The following is a 16,406-nucleotide window of genomic DNA, read 5'->3' on the forward strand; positions in this document are numbered from 1 at the left end:
TCTACCCTTAAACAAGGTAGAACACTTGATTCCTAGAATGTTTTTTTGGGGGCAGGTTTATGCAGGACTGCAAGCTATTCTGAACAAATCAAAGCTCCCGTCAGACTGGGGGTATACTAAAATTGAGTGCATTAACATAACATGCACCACCCAAGCATCGAAGTTTCTGAACATTTTTGGTAGAACAGAGAGTGCTCAAATCTAGTTTACAGCTGAAGATCTGCCTGCACAGCACAAACAGGGTTAACATTACTACCCAGCCTCCTCCTTACATAGGAGAGAAAGCTATGTAGGGTTTTTAAAGTAACAGCTTGGTGTATACATTTTGGCAATGCTGAAATGACTGAACCACCATGTGCATGGGAGTGGGGGCACAACGGCCTGGGATTGATATGTGGGGACAGCTGGACTGAAGATGTTGGAAGCGGCTGGCAAGGAGCTCCTGGAAAACACAGCCCTGGTATAGTACCTCTTTAAACAGCAATTTTCACCTTTTTTTAAAGATATTCTATGTGAATGGGGACATGTAACAATTATAAATTAGGTGTTATCCCAACATTTCTGCAAAAGTGAAAATACACTTTATTCATACAGTTTATGAAGCAGTTGTTTAATGGACATGCATGTAAGCTGCTCTACTTGGAGGGTGTAAAACATGAATTTGTTGTATTTCCTACTTTTGCTTTTTTGAAAACCACATACTGTTATTTTATTAGACCTGGAGTTCTTCTTTTATGCATTTAATTTACTATTATTGCTTTAGCCATTTGCCTTGTCTGTACACTTAAAATGTGCATGGGTATAAGGAGGCTATATTTCAGAAAAAGAAAGTAGTTGGTTGAAATTAGTTATGCAGTCTTAAAATAAAAAGTTTGTATAGATTTTTTTCTAATGTGTGCAGAGTGTTTGGAGTGTTGGCACAAAACCGTTCATAATCCTACATTCCAGTAGGCAAAGCAGCCCTTTAATGCCATGGTTGTGATCCTAACCCCACTAGTAAGAAATCCTTATTCATGCCCACTATTAAGTGAAAAAATACAACAGATTTGAGCATGTCCACTTGGCCAAGCAATTGAAATGGCATATTTTGTAAGCAGTTGAAATAACTAAGAAGAGCACGTTCAAGCATTATGGTTCCAGAGAAAAATACTACATTTTGAAGCACGTGAATGGCTTTTCACAATGTAAATTTTTTTCACTAAAAGTTAACAATACATCATGGGGTGTAAAAATATAATCAGATGACCCAATTACTGGCACAAGACATTTTTTCTACTTATCCCTTGTTTTCTTCCTTTTATTTCAAAATAGTACTATCTAACCTAGTGGGGATTCACATCAAACAGACATTGGCTTTTGCAGGACTGATTTCAGAAAACTGCTATGGTTTTTATACTATGAAGTTTTGTAAACTTAAAAAATCATTCTGTAGCTAATGAACCATTTTGGTTTTAATATACATAGGTTTATTAAAAAATCTCTAGATCATTACAACAATTTATTTAATATAGGAGGAGGTCGCAAATAAAATTGCTGTGTGGGCTTTGATGAAGGATTATGTAATGTGCAGTGTCCATTTGTTAAAAAAATGCCCTTTGCAAATGGTAAAATCCTAATTACAAGGCAACAAGTTAGTATTTTTCATGAAGAAAACAGAGTTGGAGCTTCTTCAAGATACAGCAAATTGTTTAACATGTTAGTGCATGTGTACTTGCATGTCTGGGAAGGTGGTCTTTTTGCAGAAATTTAACACTCTGTGACACTGCTTTTCTGCTTGCTTCATCACTTTTTGTATTGTCCTATGTATATGTCTTACGTATGTGTTTTCATTAACTGTCATACTTTATGTTGCTGCATTGATTACTTACCAATCAGACTGGGGCAGAGATCCACCTTCCCTGCCGTATAAAAGCCATAAAACCCTCAATCTGACCAGTATGGATACCAAACTTGTAGGTTCTCCGGATAATAAGTGGATTGATGCAAGTTCAAGGGGAAGTAGATCCCCAAACTCATCACCAAGAAGCAAAGACAAAGACTCTGGAAATGTAAGTAGATTTTATCATCAGTGATAATTGTATTACTTTCTCCTATATACAGTAGGTTGCCAGATAAAAAAATAAATCTTTGCATACAAATAAGCCAAATCTTTAGTAAGAAGTGGCTGCATTTTTGGGCCATGCATGCCCATCCTTGTGTTTTTAAAGGTAGTAAATGAAAGCAGTTTGCTCCTATCTATAGTTTAAAATACAAATCAAATATTGCAAAACTGATTTTCTAATATTTTACCAAAGTGCTTCATGTTAGCTCTGTAAAATTAGTGATCATTTCTGTATATTTATATATGCAATAAAATTGAAGATGATAAACTGAAAGTGAAAGAAAAGCCTAACAATTCTTAATGTTCCCTTCCCTCTCTTTCAGCCTAAGCCTAGTGTTAATCTGCTTCCTTCAGTGCAATGGAAAGGCTTTTTTGGTGTCATGTTGTGCGGTGAGGCTGATGTACATCCTATTACAGAGCGAGCCTTTTTTTGGAGGTCTGGCTTTGGGATAGTTCTCTGTAGGAGGCATACGTTGTCATCTATGGTCTGTGTTCCATAACTTTGACAGCTATATGGGCACAGGTGAAAATTAGAAGTTCAATTTTCGTGTTTTGATATAGACAAAGATATATGGCATTTTTAGCCAGCTAGCAATTATTTAATCCGTTTCAGTCATATGAACTCAACCCACAGCTCCGGCTTCCCTGTGTCAGTGAACGGCTGTTGAAAGGAAGAGGAGGCAGTGCTGACGATGGCTGAGACATGGGAGCTCAGGGGTGAGGTCACAGCTCCTGGAATTTCTAACTGTTAAGCGCTTCCTGAGCTGGAGCTGCAAGGGCATGTGATCTGAGCAGATTAAAAATAAGTATGCACACGCACACTTTTTTTTTGACAGGATGGATAGGAGAGGGGTGAGAACGTTTTTAAGAATTGTTAGACTGGGCTTTTTCTTTACAACTTAACCACTTCCTGTTGGCCCACAGCCTATAAACGGTGGATGGGAAGTAGCTCTGATGCAGGTTAATGTACCTGTACGTCACATTACTGCTGTGTCTGGGTGATCACTTAGTCTTGTACCATTTTATTGCTTTGTCTAATCACAGCAATCACATAGTAAACAATGGTAAACCATGGAAACTGAAAATAAGCTTCGGTTCTCTCTGCTTTCATTGTAAGAGCAGAGAGCACTATTGTTACATCCTATAAATGTACAGCAGCCAGTCACAGTGCATGTACACTCACAAACTGCAATGCCAGCCTGCCCCAGTGTCCCTGATCACTGCCCCCAGTGTAATACTAATAGAGTGCAGTCAGCCTCTGTCACCTGTTCCAGTGTCACCAGTGCTCAGTTATACCACCATACCCCATAGCAGCGTCCTGATCACCGCTATACTTAATACCAGCATCCTTATCACCGCTATACTTCATACCAGCATCCTTATCACCACTATACTCCATACCAGCGCCCTGATCACTACCAGAAGCCATACCAATGCCTTGATCACTGCCATATGCTATATCAATGTCCTGATCACCGCCATATCAACCTCCTGATCACCACCATACCCCTTACCAGCATCCTGATCATCGCCATACTCCATACCTGCGTCCTGATCGCCGCCATACTCCATACCAGCGTCTTGATCGCTGCCATACTCCATACCAGCGTCCTGATCGCCGCCATACTCCATACCAGCGTCCTGATCGCCGCCATACTCCATACCAGCGTCCTGATCGCCGCCATACTCCATACCAGCGTCCTGATCGCCGCCATACTCCATACCAGCGTCCTGATCGCCGCCATACTCCATACCAGCGTCCTGATCGCCGCCATACTCCATACCAGCGTCCTGATCGCCGCCATACTCCATACCAGCGTCCTGATCGCCGCCATACTCCATACCAGCGTCCTGATCGCCGCCATACTCCATACCAGCGTCCTGATCGCCGCCATACTCCATACCAGCGTCCTGATCGCCGCCATACTCCATACCAGCGTCCCGATCGTCGCCATACCAGCGTCCCGATCGTCGCCATACCAGCGTCCCGATCGTCGCCATACCAGCGTCCCGATCGTCGCCATACGCCATTCCAGCATCCCAATCAATTTTTACACACGCATACATACGTAGCAGAATACATTTTGGCCGAAATTTATGAAGGAAGGTTATTAATTTGCAAAATTGTAAACCTAAATTTTTTTTTTTTTTTCTTAAGTTTTAGAAATGTTTTCATTTTATATAGAAAAATAAAATAATATAAACCCAGTGGTGATTAAATTAAAAAAATGATCATTTTATTTAGGCACAGTGTTGCATGCCTGAGTAATTGCCATTCAATGTGTGACAGTGCTGAAAGCTTAGAATTTGCCTGGACTGGAAGGGGATGACAGTGTTCGGACATGAGGTGGTTAAATGCTAGAATGTATCCTGCCCCCTTTGGTTTAACTGCTTCAGCTATTCTAGCTGACAGAGGGGACTAGTTCACATTAGCTGTACAGTAAAATATTGTCTTTTAGGCCCAGTTCACATCTTGTGTCTGCTTTTGTTTTTTTATGTCATAGCGCCCTTTCACACATTTTCAGTTCTTTCACAGTGCACAGAAGTGAAAATTCACAGAAAAGGGGACATGCCTCAATTTTGAAACTGCACAACACGACAGAGATCTGCACAGTCTCATTCAGTAACATTGCTCCTTATGACACATGCGTTTTTCACTTTACAACGTACACGTAAACCGCAAGGTGTTAATGGGGCCTAAATCTGTTATAGCACATGCATGTGGATTTCTGTACATATTTCCTCACATGTTTTCTCCAGTGGTTAGAATGACATTTTTGTAAAGTATGTATTTTCAGTCCGTGTATGGAATGCGATACATATACTTCATCTTCTTCGTTACCACCGAATTAGTGAAAATTATTTGTTAACCAAATATGCATTTATATGCAGCAGCTGATAACTCTAAATTGGGTAATGCATAACCACTGTTGTTTACTTAGGTTAAAGAGATCAAACAAGTGAATGGTCTGAAAGATGATGTTGATTCTAAGCCAAAAGGTAATGTATTATGCAAATAACTGTTGTATGTTATATTTTTTTTATTTATGTATTTTTTTCTTTTTAATTTTCATAGCAGTCATTTAGTTTCATAGTAATTTAAGTTGGGACTGGAGTTTGCTTGGTTCATGGAGTTCCTAGCTACACCTTTACTGAGTGTATATCTGTAACCTGGATCTAAAGTTGTACAAAAGGTGTTCATTGTATGTAAAGGTGGTTTAGATGTGACCGTGATTTGCAACAGTCTCTCAAGCTGTTTAGAAAGCTCGCACTTAGACTTTTCTTGGGCTAAATTTTTCCATGTTTTTTTTTTTTCCTCAATTTTATGTGTTGCATGTTTGTGTCATAGCAAAAATGTAAGGTTAAAGGGCCCATTGATTTTGTTACTGTTTAATGGCATTTTAAAGCCATATCTAAAAAAAAAAACTACAGAATAAGCACAAAGGGACACTGATGTGTGATGTTCTCTAGTGCATCAGTAATCTTTCTCTCCTGACGACCCCCACACCCCTCACCCCCTTTATTCATAGAAGCTGTAGTACTTTTATGAATGGAGGAGCTTGGCAGAAAAGGCAGGTATAGAAGGGCATTCTTCATCAGTGCCTGTTACAGCGCCTTCGTTTTAATAAACCCCTGTTGCACTTGAAAATTATGGCGGTGAGGTTGAGGGGCATCAGAGGAGGAAGATTACTGCTACATTAGAAAGCAGAAGCGCAAGGGACACATCGCACTAAAGGAAAGTAATGTCCTCTGTGCAAATGTTTATTTTATTTTATTTGAACTTGGGCTTTAAATACACTGCTTAAAAAAATTAAAGGAACACTTTAAAAACACATCAGATATCAATGGGGAAAAATATCATGTTGGATATCTATACTGATATGGACTGGGTAATGTGTTAGGAACATAAGGAAGCCCTATCATTTAATGGAAATGAAAATTATCAACCTACAGAGGACTGAAATCAAAGACACCCTGAAAATCAAAGTGAAAACATTGTGCAGTAGGCTAGTCCAGTTTGCTGGAATTCCATTGCAGCTACTCAGAATAGTACTTAGTAGTCTGTATGGCCCCCACATGCTTGTATGCATACCTGACAATGTCGGGGCATGCTCCTAATGAGATGACGGATGGTGTTCTGTGGTATTTCCTCCCAGATCTGGACCAGGGCATCACTGAGCTCCTGGACAGTCTGAGGTGCAACCTGGCATCGTCTGATGGACCGAAACATAATATCCCAGAGGTGGTCTATTGGATTTAGGTCAGGCGCGCGAGGGGGCCAATCGGTGGTATCAATTCCTTCATCTTCCAGGAACTGCCGGCATACTCTCGCCACATGAGGCCAGGCATTTTCGTGCACCAAAAGGAACCCACTGCACCAGCGTAGGGTCTGATAATGGGTCCAAGGATTTTATCCCGATACCTAATGGTAGTCATGGTACCATTGTCTAGCTTGTAGAGGTCTGTGCATCCCTCTATGGATATGCCTCACCAGACCATCACTGACCCACAACCAAAACAGTCATGCTGAATGATGTTACAGGCACCATAATGTTCTCTAGGGCTTCTCCAGACCCTATCACATTTGCCATGTGCTCAGGGTGAACCTTCTCTCCTGTGAAAAGCAAAGGGCGCCAGTGGCGAACCTGCCAATTCTGGTGTTCAATTGCAAATGCCGACCAAGCTCTATGGTGCTGGGCAGTGAACACAGGGCCCACTAAGAGATTGTTGGGCCCTCAGGCTATCCTCATGAAGTCTGTTTCTGATTGTTTGGTCAGAGACAGTCACACCAGTGGCCTGCTGGAGGTAATTTTGTAGGTCTCTGGCAGTACTCATCCTGTTCCTCCGTGCACAAAGGAGCAGATACCAGTCCTGCTGATGGGTTAAGGACCTTCTACGGCCCTGTCTAGCTCTCCTAGGGTAGCTGTCTGTCTCCTGGAATCTCCTCCATGCTCTTGAGACTGTGCTGGCAGACACAGCAAAGCTTCTGGCAATGGCACGCATTGATGTGTCATCTTGGAGGAGTTGGTCTGCCTGTGTAGGCTCTGTAGGGTCCAGGTATCGCCTCATACTACCAGTAGTGACACTGACCTTTGCCAAATGCAAAACTAGTGAAAAACAGAAAATATGAGCAGGAAATAAAATGGCAATGGCATCCACCTGTAAAACAATTCCTGTTTTGGGGGTTGTCCCACTGTTGCCCATCGAGTGCACCTGTTGTTAATTTCATTAACACCAAAGCAGCTGAAACTGATTAACAACCCCCTCTGCTACTTAACTGACCAGATCAATATCCCAGAAGTTTAATTGACTTGATGCTCTGATAAACAGTGTTCCTTTTTTAATTTTTTTGAGCAGTTTATTATAGCTATATAAGTTACAGCTTACAAATATGAAGTACTTTTGCTGACAGAATAATCAGTTTACTTAAAACTAGTTTTCTGGCATGATATTGGCCCGAAATATATACTGTTCATCTGTATATTACTTTCAAAATAAATATGAATTTGAATAGTGGACCAGTTTCTTTCTGTATTAAAAATAGAAACAATTGTGTGCGCTGATTTTCCTCATCAGTATAAATAGACCATAAGTTCATGACCTAATAGATGAGATGCCGCCATGTACACCATACCATATACTTGGTTCCCCATGTGGGCTATACATTTAAATATGTTTTCTAGTTCTTTTCATGATCTCTCACTCTTGACAGTAGTGTTTTGCCCATGTGCCTTGTTTAAATATCTCATGAGTTTAAAGTACAAACTGATACTCTGTGAACAGCTGTGAGACAGATCTTGTTGCAAGGTGAGGTTGAATTCAATCTCTGGAACACCACTGTGTGCTCCCCATAATATGAATGTGCAGTTGTTTCTTTCTGTCATATGAATAAAAGCAGTTGATATAAGTGACTTACAAAGTTGAAGTTTTGAAGGACAATATTATCTTCCCATTTCATCACACACAGCTGAAGCCCCTCCCATATATTTTTGATGGCGTAGACTAGTGATGATGAATCATGAGTATCAGTCAAGGAAGACTGCATCATTCATGCCAAACTCTAGACAGAAGTTTTAAGTTTTAGACTGAGTTGGGAAAGAGATATTTGTATACATTGACAGCTCATCCCTTTATATCCTGTTTTGCTGTCAGAGGCGAAAAGTGAAATCTCCCCAGCAGGGGCGCACAGAGCAATTATAAGTTGAGGGACGTATTTATTCTCCCCAGGTGTATATGTGTATATGTGTATATATGTATATGTGTGTGTATTTATATGTGTGTGTATGTGTGTATATATATATATATATATATATATATATATATATATATATATATATATATATATATATATAGTCTATATTAGATAAAAAAAAAAATAAAAACACTGCCCGATATGAAGGTTTGAAAATGAGGACATGTATCACGACACCTAGCTAATAGTTGGCAAGCCTCACTGTGTACACTGCTTGTACTACAGAGTCATGTCGGAGCTTACTGAGCTTCAAAGAGGGCATATTTTTGGTGCCCGCTTAGCTGGTGTGACTGAAGCTGCCAATTTTCTGTGTCCTGAGGTACAGAATCAAATGTTATGACCGCATGTATAGTTTCTGGGAAAATGTTGTCTTGATATGCATAAGCACGGTCGACATGGTGAACTGACCTAAAGCGACAAAAGGACATTTTGCAGGATTGTGGTCCAGAGTAAGAAAACAACTGCTGCAAAAGTGACTGCAGAGCTCAATCTCAGTCATTTTTTTTTTTTTAAAGCCTGGTAAGGCACTGTAATTGAGCTCCTTGAAACATTATGGAGCTGATTTACTAAGGGTAAATAGACTATGCACATTGCAAGTGCAGTTGCACTTTTTCCCCAGCGCTTAGTGAATGTGGTGAAACTTTGCTGAGTTCCGTCATCCGATGAGTTGTAATTAAAAATGCTGTTTATTTTTAATTTTCCTTTTTTATTTTCCTTGCATCTGATTGGGTATTTTTTTACAAAGTGGCACTTTACCTCATTTACTAAGGTCTGGGGAAAATGATTGCAACTGTGCTTGCAAAGTGCGCAGTCTATTTGCCTTTAGTAAATCAACCCTTATGTGTGTTAGTGTGTATACAAAATGTGTGTGTGTGTATTTATGATAAAGTTCAAGCTCATTAGTTCAACTGATTGCTGAAAGATGTGGATGTGCTGTATGTTTATGTATTTGTCTTTACAACTTAACATTTTCTATTGTATTTGGACTATATGGTGGGACGATCTATAGGCACTGTGCATTTGTTTTTCTTCAGACTTTGAGGTTGCTGTTCAAGTTAAGTCATAGGACTAAAAGCTAGGTTTTGGGGGATTGAGCGTTACAACATTTTTCTAGTTTTACACAGATTGGGTAAGCATTAGAATGTCCGCCATATTTTTATTGCGGTATGTGGGAGATTCATCCTCTGGTGTTTATCCTTAGAACCATTATCACTGGGACCAAAAGTGTTGGTACATCCAAAGTTTTACAGTCACTGGAACAGAATGTGAGAGATTCCTTGCTTTCTGTTATGTCTGAAGTGGTTGTAAACCTCAGACATGAAAAGTGAACAAAGCAATCACTGTGGGTGACCTGTTTATGTACACATTGTGCCAGGGAGGCGGGTGGGTGATAAATCTGGAGATCACCGCACTCACACATCGCCCAGGAGCCTAGATGGATGGGGGCACAATGGGAAAGTCTCACAGTAAGTTTCGGTCAAAAATCTTTTCCATCTGCTTTCAAGATGAGGCAGGCACAGAGCAGGGGAGGCCATACAAGACCCTCAATGTGTCTTCTACACGGGGTGAGAGGCCCAGACCAGCCTGCATGCCACCACTAGATAATCTGCAGCCTCTCTGAGGACGATCTGAGGAGCCTTGTGTGCAGCAGCGCTTTACCTGAACCTGCGCAGCTATCTGACAATTTCAGAGAGGCGTTCTTAAAACCTTTAAAGGGCTCTTACACATGTGACTGTCGTTGTTCCTCTGAAAAGCAATCTGCACTAAATTGCTTTTCAGAGGCACTGCAATGACTGTTTTAACCCTTGAAAGGTTTCTGCACTACATGTGCTAGTCTTGCACATGGTTGCAGGGCAATTGTGGCATAGCCCCATTTCTTTGAATGTTACTCATTTGGCTGCTGTACTGACCACCGAATGCAACCCTTAGTATATTTTTTGTTGTGTATTTTTTGTGTACTCGCCTGACTCCAACGCACCAAGCCTGGTTCCTCTGTGATCCCTCCTGAGTCACTGATAGAACTGTAATCTGACAACTCAGCCTCCTGGGATATGGCCTTCCCCCTTCTAGCACACAGCATGTGACCTATAGACTCAGCTCTGCCTCTTTTCTCCATGAGCCTATTAAAGACTTCCCTACAATCGGCTATTCGATTTCACAGAGCTCTGTGCTCTAGCTCTGCAGTGTGTGTGTGTGACTGCGGTTCCTCTGCCATGTGCTGTGGACAGATGCTGTGTAAAATGTGTGTTGGAAGACTGTAAAACAGCTTTTCTCAACTTTTTCAACACAGAGGAACCCTTGAAATAATTCCCTTGCTAAAAATTACTAGATCTACAACTCATGATACATTAGTGGGAATAATGCTGTTTACACTTGTAGTTATTGGGAAGAATTACCACCTTACAGATCGCTAAAAAAAGATCAAGGGTGTCAGTGGGAACAAGGCAAGGCAAAAATTGCTCAAGGAGACCCTTGCAACCTTTTGGGGAACCCTAGGGTTTCATGAAACCCTGCTGTAGAGGATAGAGAGCTGCAGATGAACAGTCAAAAACTTATTAGGAGGATTGTTTCACCTCTGTGTCATTTGAGGCCAGTTACTTCTCTGGGTTTATGCAAGTTTTTACAACAACTTTGACTGCAAGGCAAGGACATAATAATTCTTTAATTATAACTGACTTACGATGTACTCAAAACTAAGGAAATTCCTGAAAACCATTTTACCAAAACTTTATTGCTTTTTGGTTACGAATAAAGTTTAGGGTGAGGGCAAGGAATTAGTTTTAGGATTAGGTTATTTTAAAACTGAATGCCAGGATAAGCAAATATTTTTTCTACATGCAGGAGACGTGTATTCTTACTTTAGTCTTGGTGTGCTTTATTTCAGTTCTGTGCAGGACTTACTTTAATAGACTGGTCACTGCTGTCCTTTCTAATTGTGCAGGGATGACTGGTCTTGTGTACACCTCTTCCTGCAGTGGGTGGAACCTGCTGGGCTTCACTTACAGCTCAGTTTTCTGCACAGGCAATCTACAGCACAGTGATGATGTTACTGTTATTTTCACAAAAATCTGGGTTTGCAAAGGCATTTGGTGCACACAAAGTGGATTTATAATCTTTGCGGTTATGGTGGAATATAATTAAATGAGTTTTTGAGGTAAAGGCTAATTTTTAAAAATTAAAATAATAAACATCTTATACTTACCTGTTCTGTGTAGTGGTATTGCAAAGAGTGGACCAAAACCTTCTCCTCTGTGGTCATCCGCCAGAGCTCGCTGTTCCTCTTCTGTTGTGTCTATTCCATAACAACCTGTTCGACATGCAGGCTGGAACCTGAATGGGGCTGTGTCTATAGACACAAACTGTACAGCTCGGCCCTGCCCTGGTCTCTTTACAGCATTTGATTGACAGTTGCAGCAACCAATAGCTACCACTGCTGCCTCAGTCCCTGTGTGTAGAGGGAGAGAGGAGAGAAGCGATGCAGCTGTGCACAATGATGGGTAGGTTGAGGACTTGGGTAAATGTTTTAGGGAGGTGATCTGCCTGCAGCATTTAGGTGAAGGTGTTTTCCAGGGTCAAAGGGCACACTCTCTGTGTAACATGGGGTGAAGATGAGGTTTGTCTGTTTTGGAGTCCATGCTGGTTCTTGGCACCCGTCATCAAATTGTATGGTTTATGAGACCACTATGACTAATTCAAGAAGCATGCATGTGTTGCTGTATAAACTGAAATGTCCATTGGCCTCATTGGTGTTTTGAAATCAGTTGCTGTAAATCTAACTGTTCAGTGCTTCATTAAAGGCTTACACATGGCATGGAATGATAGCATGAACAGATTAATTGAAACTTTGCTGCTTCATAACATTGGTGTGAAGTCTATTATCTAGAATGGTTTCATAATTGAACATGTTTTACTACCTTACATTAGATCTTCATAATTGTAACATAAAATGTATTCAGCAAGGCTCCTCGGCTTTCTCTGCTGAATATATATTAAAGATTACAAGTATATATTTTTATGGTTTTTAGACCCTTTATTGATCTGTGAGTAACAGATTCAGCACCTGTGTGTGCAGCTAGATGTATCTTGTTAGTACTGCGTTTGTTCAGAAGATGAGCATAACTGTTGAGGATGCTTGCTTTCATTTCTTCAACTGCATCTAATAATCTGACTGAAATTTCAGGATTTATTTCATTTAGAGCTCAGACAGCTCTGAACTGCATAAATACTACTTATATCCAGGTGTGGTTGTGATTCATGTACTATGACTAATCTTTACTGGTGTGATGTACATATTAATTGCTTTTTAAACGTGAGGTCATGCTAGAAAATGCATGAATTTACCAAAACTGGAGCAGCTAGAATCTGGAGCATCTCTGCATGGCAACTAATTAGCCTTTAGCCTTAGCTTGTTCTCAAACATAGAAGCTGATTGGTGACCATGCACAACTGCACCAGATTCTAGCTGCTCCTACTTTGATAAATTCCCCTCAATGTGTATTTACTTTCTCTTCCAGAAAGGTTTAAATGTAGTGTTTATTTGGGTTCTTCATCTTTACGGTTGCCGTAATATCTTTTCTGTTTAATTGGTCGTAATATTGTTTTCCTTTGTATTTTTCAATTAGACTATGAGCCAATTTCTTTGAAAAACTATAAAAGGCGTTCACAATTTTTTGAGCAAGGTAACCCTTGTAAAAAGATGCTCTGCTATTGCTGACTGTCCAAAGGGATCCTTTAGTACTAACCATGGTGCTGGGTTCTGAGCCTCTACTGCCATCTGCTGAAAGAAACATAATACATTTGTTTTCTCTTCAGGATCATCTGGTTTTTCATACAGCTCATGGGTCTACTTATGTGGTAAAGGGTGTTTTGTGTTATGGTATTTCCATTGTGGTTTGATAAACTCCCCATCCCCTTTGCCATAACCCACACTCTGGAAGAAAAAGCCTATGACAGCTAATTGTTATGTATACATGTTGCATATTTTCAGATTGGCACTTCTTGCACTTTTTGGCTGGTTTGGCTTATTTTTCAAAGAAACAATAGTCTATTTTATTTATTTTGTTTAGTTAAGCATCTTTTTGTCTACTAAATCAATCCAAAACATTTAAGTAAATTTCTATTTTTATTTATAAGTATAGATTAGTTTTGGCTTGACCAATATTTTCCCGGTCAAGAAATTCCACAGAAATGAAAATTTTATCTGTTCCATGTAAGTAGTTTTTATCGTGACATTTGTTACAGATTAAGGAGAAGTAAATTTATTGTGACATTTGTCACAGATTAAGGAGAAGAAAATATATCATCCAAGTAGTAATCCTTGAATTAGAGATTTAAGAATTTGTAAGAAACTCGGCAACATCTTCTTATTGATTACATTTACAATTAACAGATTTTCAATATGTGGGTGATTTTGAACATGTTTTTGAATGGTGTTTCATATTTCATCCTGCATTAAATTATTGACATTTTTTGCAAAGAACAATTTACTGATAACCATCAAATGAATTGTGGATTGCATTATACCAGCAAATGTTTGCATACAGGCAGGCCGATTAAGGGAGAAGGTTGCATAGCTTTTTCTGTGCATGCTAAAGCATTTGTTTTAACTAACCAGCATGTGTGTGTGTTTGTGCTGCTTTTTGCTGTATTTTAAAATGTTATAACATTTTATATTAAATTTTATTACCATTTGTGATGCTTATATTTACTATGTGGTTACAAAGCAGGTTTAGAGATTATAGACTATTATCTGGATTTTCTGTGACTCTCGTGTTAGTTTTTTTTTTTTCCATAAATACCAATGTTCTACAGTCAGTCAAATATAGAAATAAAAAAAAATATACTTTCATTCATATATATATATATATATATATATATATATATATATATATATATATATATATATATATATATATATATATATATATATATATATATAAAAATTTTCTCATCCATTGAGGCACATTAGTAAAGATAGTTAGGTTTTACTGCTGCCTGCAGAATGGACACTGGCAAACTCGTAATCCAGCCCCTGTACAACTCCTCTTCTACACTGCATGGCTCAATTTTTTGCTATTGTCTTGGGACGTTGGATTCTTTTTACTTCTACTCTGCATATTGAGGATCATCCTGCTTTTTTAGGACTCCTGCAGCCTTAGAGAGCTTTCTACTATAACCACTCAGACATTCCTCCATGCAGAATGGAAGGATATCGAAGGACCCTGGGCCACACATGAGAATGTGTCTGAACCTTTCCCATTTGAGAGGGAATATGTAAACTGGTGGTCTGTTCCTATCAGTGACCTCCTTTAACAGGAATTCAATTAGACTGATTGACTGTGTGCTCACCTCTTAGGACTCCAGTGACATGCAACTAGAATCCTTCCTTAAAGCTGTAAACCTTTTGAATTGAACAAAGCACAACCTCGTACAGTGCATTTGCCTCAATCAATAGTGGATCCTCCCTGCTCTGTCCATCTACAATCTGTGTATGTGACGTCTGGCAGTCTTCTCACACACTAGACAATCTATAGTGACAGCTTGCCCCCACCCATCTCTATCTAATTATCTAATTAACCAGTAGGTTACTGCAGTCCTTCAAAGTCTGGCTCCAATGCAGCTTGATTGGCTCAAATCCAGAGGTCAGCTAACCCTCTAAAGTCTTCTGCATGACGGTGTGCTCCCAGTGCTACAACTGGGGTGGCTGACAGTGCATCTGGATGGGTCCTTTGGTAATTTGCCTTTCGGCATTTGGGTAAAGAGGACACCACTTTTAGCCTAGATTACCCCTTGTTTGTAGCACCTCTTTGTTGCTCCTCCTCATCTGTTGTGCTACTGCACAAGATGATGCATCTGTTTCCCTGGGCTTCCCAGCATTCTATGAGAAAATCTAAGTTTTGGAATAGCCCAGACAGACCCCGGACCTAAATCCAATTGTAAAATTGTGGGGTGAACTGAAGAGGCCTATACGCAGAAGTTGCCTTCGCAATCTGACAAAGGAGAGGGGGCAAAGATTCCCAAGGCAAGATGTGCCATTCTGACTTCCACCCCAAAAGACTTAATGCGGACATAAAATCAAAAGGTGCTTCAGCAAAGTATTAGTTTAAGGGTGTGCGTTTTATGCAACCACGTTGCTGGAAGTTTTTTAAATCTTATTTTTCCCCCTTTGGCGATTTTAGTTTGGTTTTGATTTGAATTTTACAGATTATAAGTCATATTAAAGATGTAAAAAAAACATCAGACCAAGATAAATCACTTAAGAATTTTTTCTATCTCAGAAACCTGGAATTTTTACAGGGTTGTAAAGCGTTTTTATATCCATTGTATAACCTTTATCTCTGCTTAGACTTGTGAGGGTGCCCTTTGTGCAGCCTACACCTTTCAATCAGGCTCAGTTCATGGGATTGTACCCCCATGGTACAATTGTCTCAGAGGTGATTTCCCAAACCTTATGGATTTTTGTGCTGTAATGAATATCTTGTTTAATGAGATTGGTTGTTTGACCAGGCAACCCACTTCCTTTTTGTGCTTGCTTCCCAATAGGAATCTGTTCTCCTTGGGACTTCACCCATTTTTTATCATATTGTGGGTCTGCCTCTTTCTTAAAAAGGTAGTTTTTGTGTTTCACTTGATTTGGTGGGTTTCTGGTTCAGAATCAATGTTCCTTTGCATTGAGTCATTCTCCTTTGGGGATCTCCTCTATCCTGATCTTGAGCATCAGGTTGATCCTCTTTGCTTTCCTCTTGGATGTATCACTTATCTGCCTTCCCGCTCGAGATGGTTGCTGTTTACAGAATCAGTTGTAAGAGACCAGTTGCAGCACTGAAGGGAGTCTCTGGAGCAAGGAGTAAGGTAAGGTTGGATGCAATATCAAGTTGGATTTTTACAAAGCGGTTAAGGGTTGGAGTAGATTCTTTTTCTTGAAGTTGGGTCTTAAAGTGGACCTAAAGTGTGGTTTTCAAGTAGGGCTTCCCCTCTCCCCCTCTTAGCTGTTAGGTAAGTTACATTTATAATAAAATCACTGCAATATCTATTTTAATCAGGGACTGGTCT

The 16,406-nt window shown here is 39.8% G+C and overlaps 1 protein-coding gene across 12 annotated transcripts in view; it reads left to right on the forward strand.

The window, feature by feature from the left end:
• The window catches only part of LMO7 (LIM domain 7), a 230,400-nt gene that overhangs the window by 198,788 nt on the left and 15,206 nt on the right, over positions 1-16,406 (forward strand). For 7 of the 12 annotated variants that reach the window (XM_089680371.1, XM_089680372.1, XM_089680373.1 and 4 more), the window contains 3 exons: positions 1,876-2,048; positions 5,044-5,101; positions 12,977-13,033. In XM_089680371.1, the coding sequence (XP_089536497.1) occupies positions 1,876-2,048; positions 5,044-5,101; positions 12,977-13,033 (288 nt within the window). Of the gene's footprint in view, positions 1-1,875; positions 2,049-5,043; positions 5,102-12,976; positions 13,034-13,166; positions 13,209-16,406 lie in introns of all 12 variants that reach the window. The other 5 variants (XM_089680376.1, XM_089680382.1, XM_089680375.1 and 2 more) reach the window with 3 other exon arrangements.

Source organism: Staurois parvus, unplaced genomic scaffold (assembly GCF_062004578.1).
Source record: "Staurois parvus isolate SC_StPar_1 unplaced genomic scaffold, SC_StPar_1.0 ptg000243l, whole genome shotgun sequence".
Classification (NCBI taxonomy): domain Eukaryota; kingdom Metazoa; phylum Chordata; class Amphibia; order Anura; family Ranidae; genus Staurois; species Staurois parvus.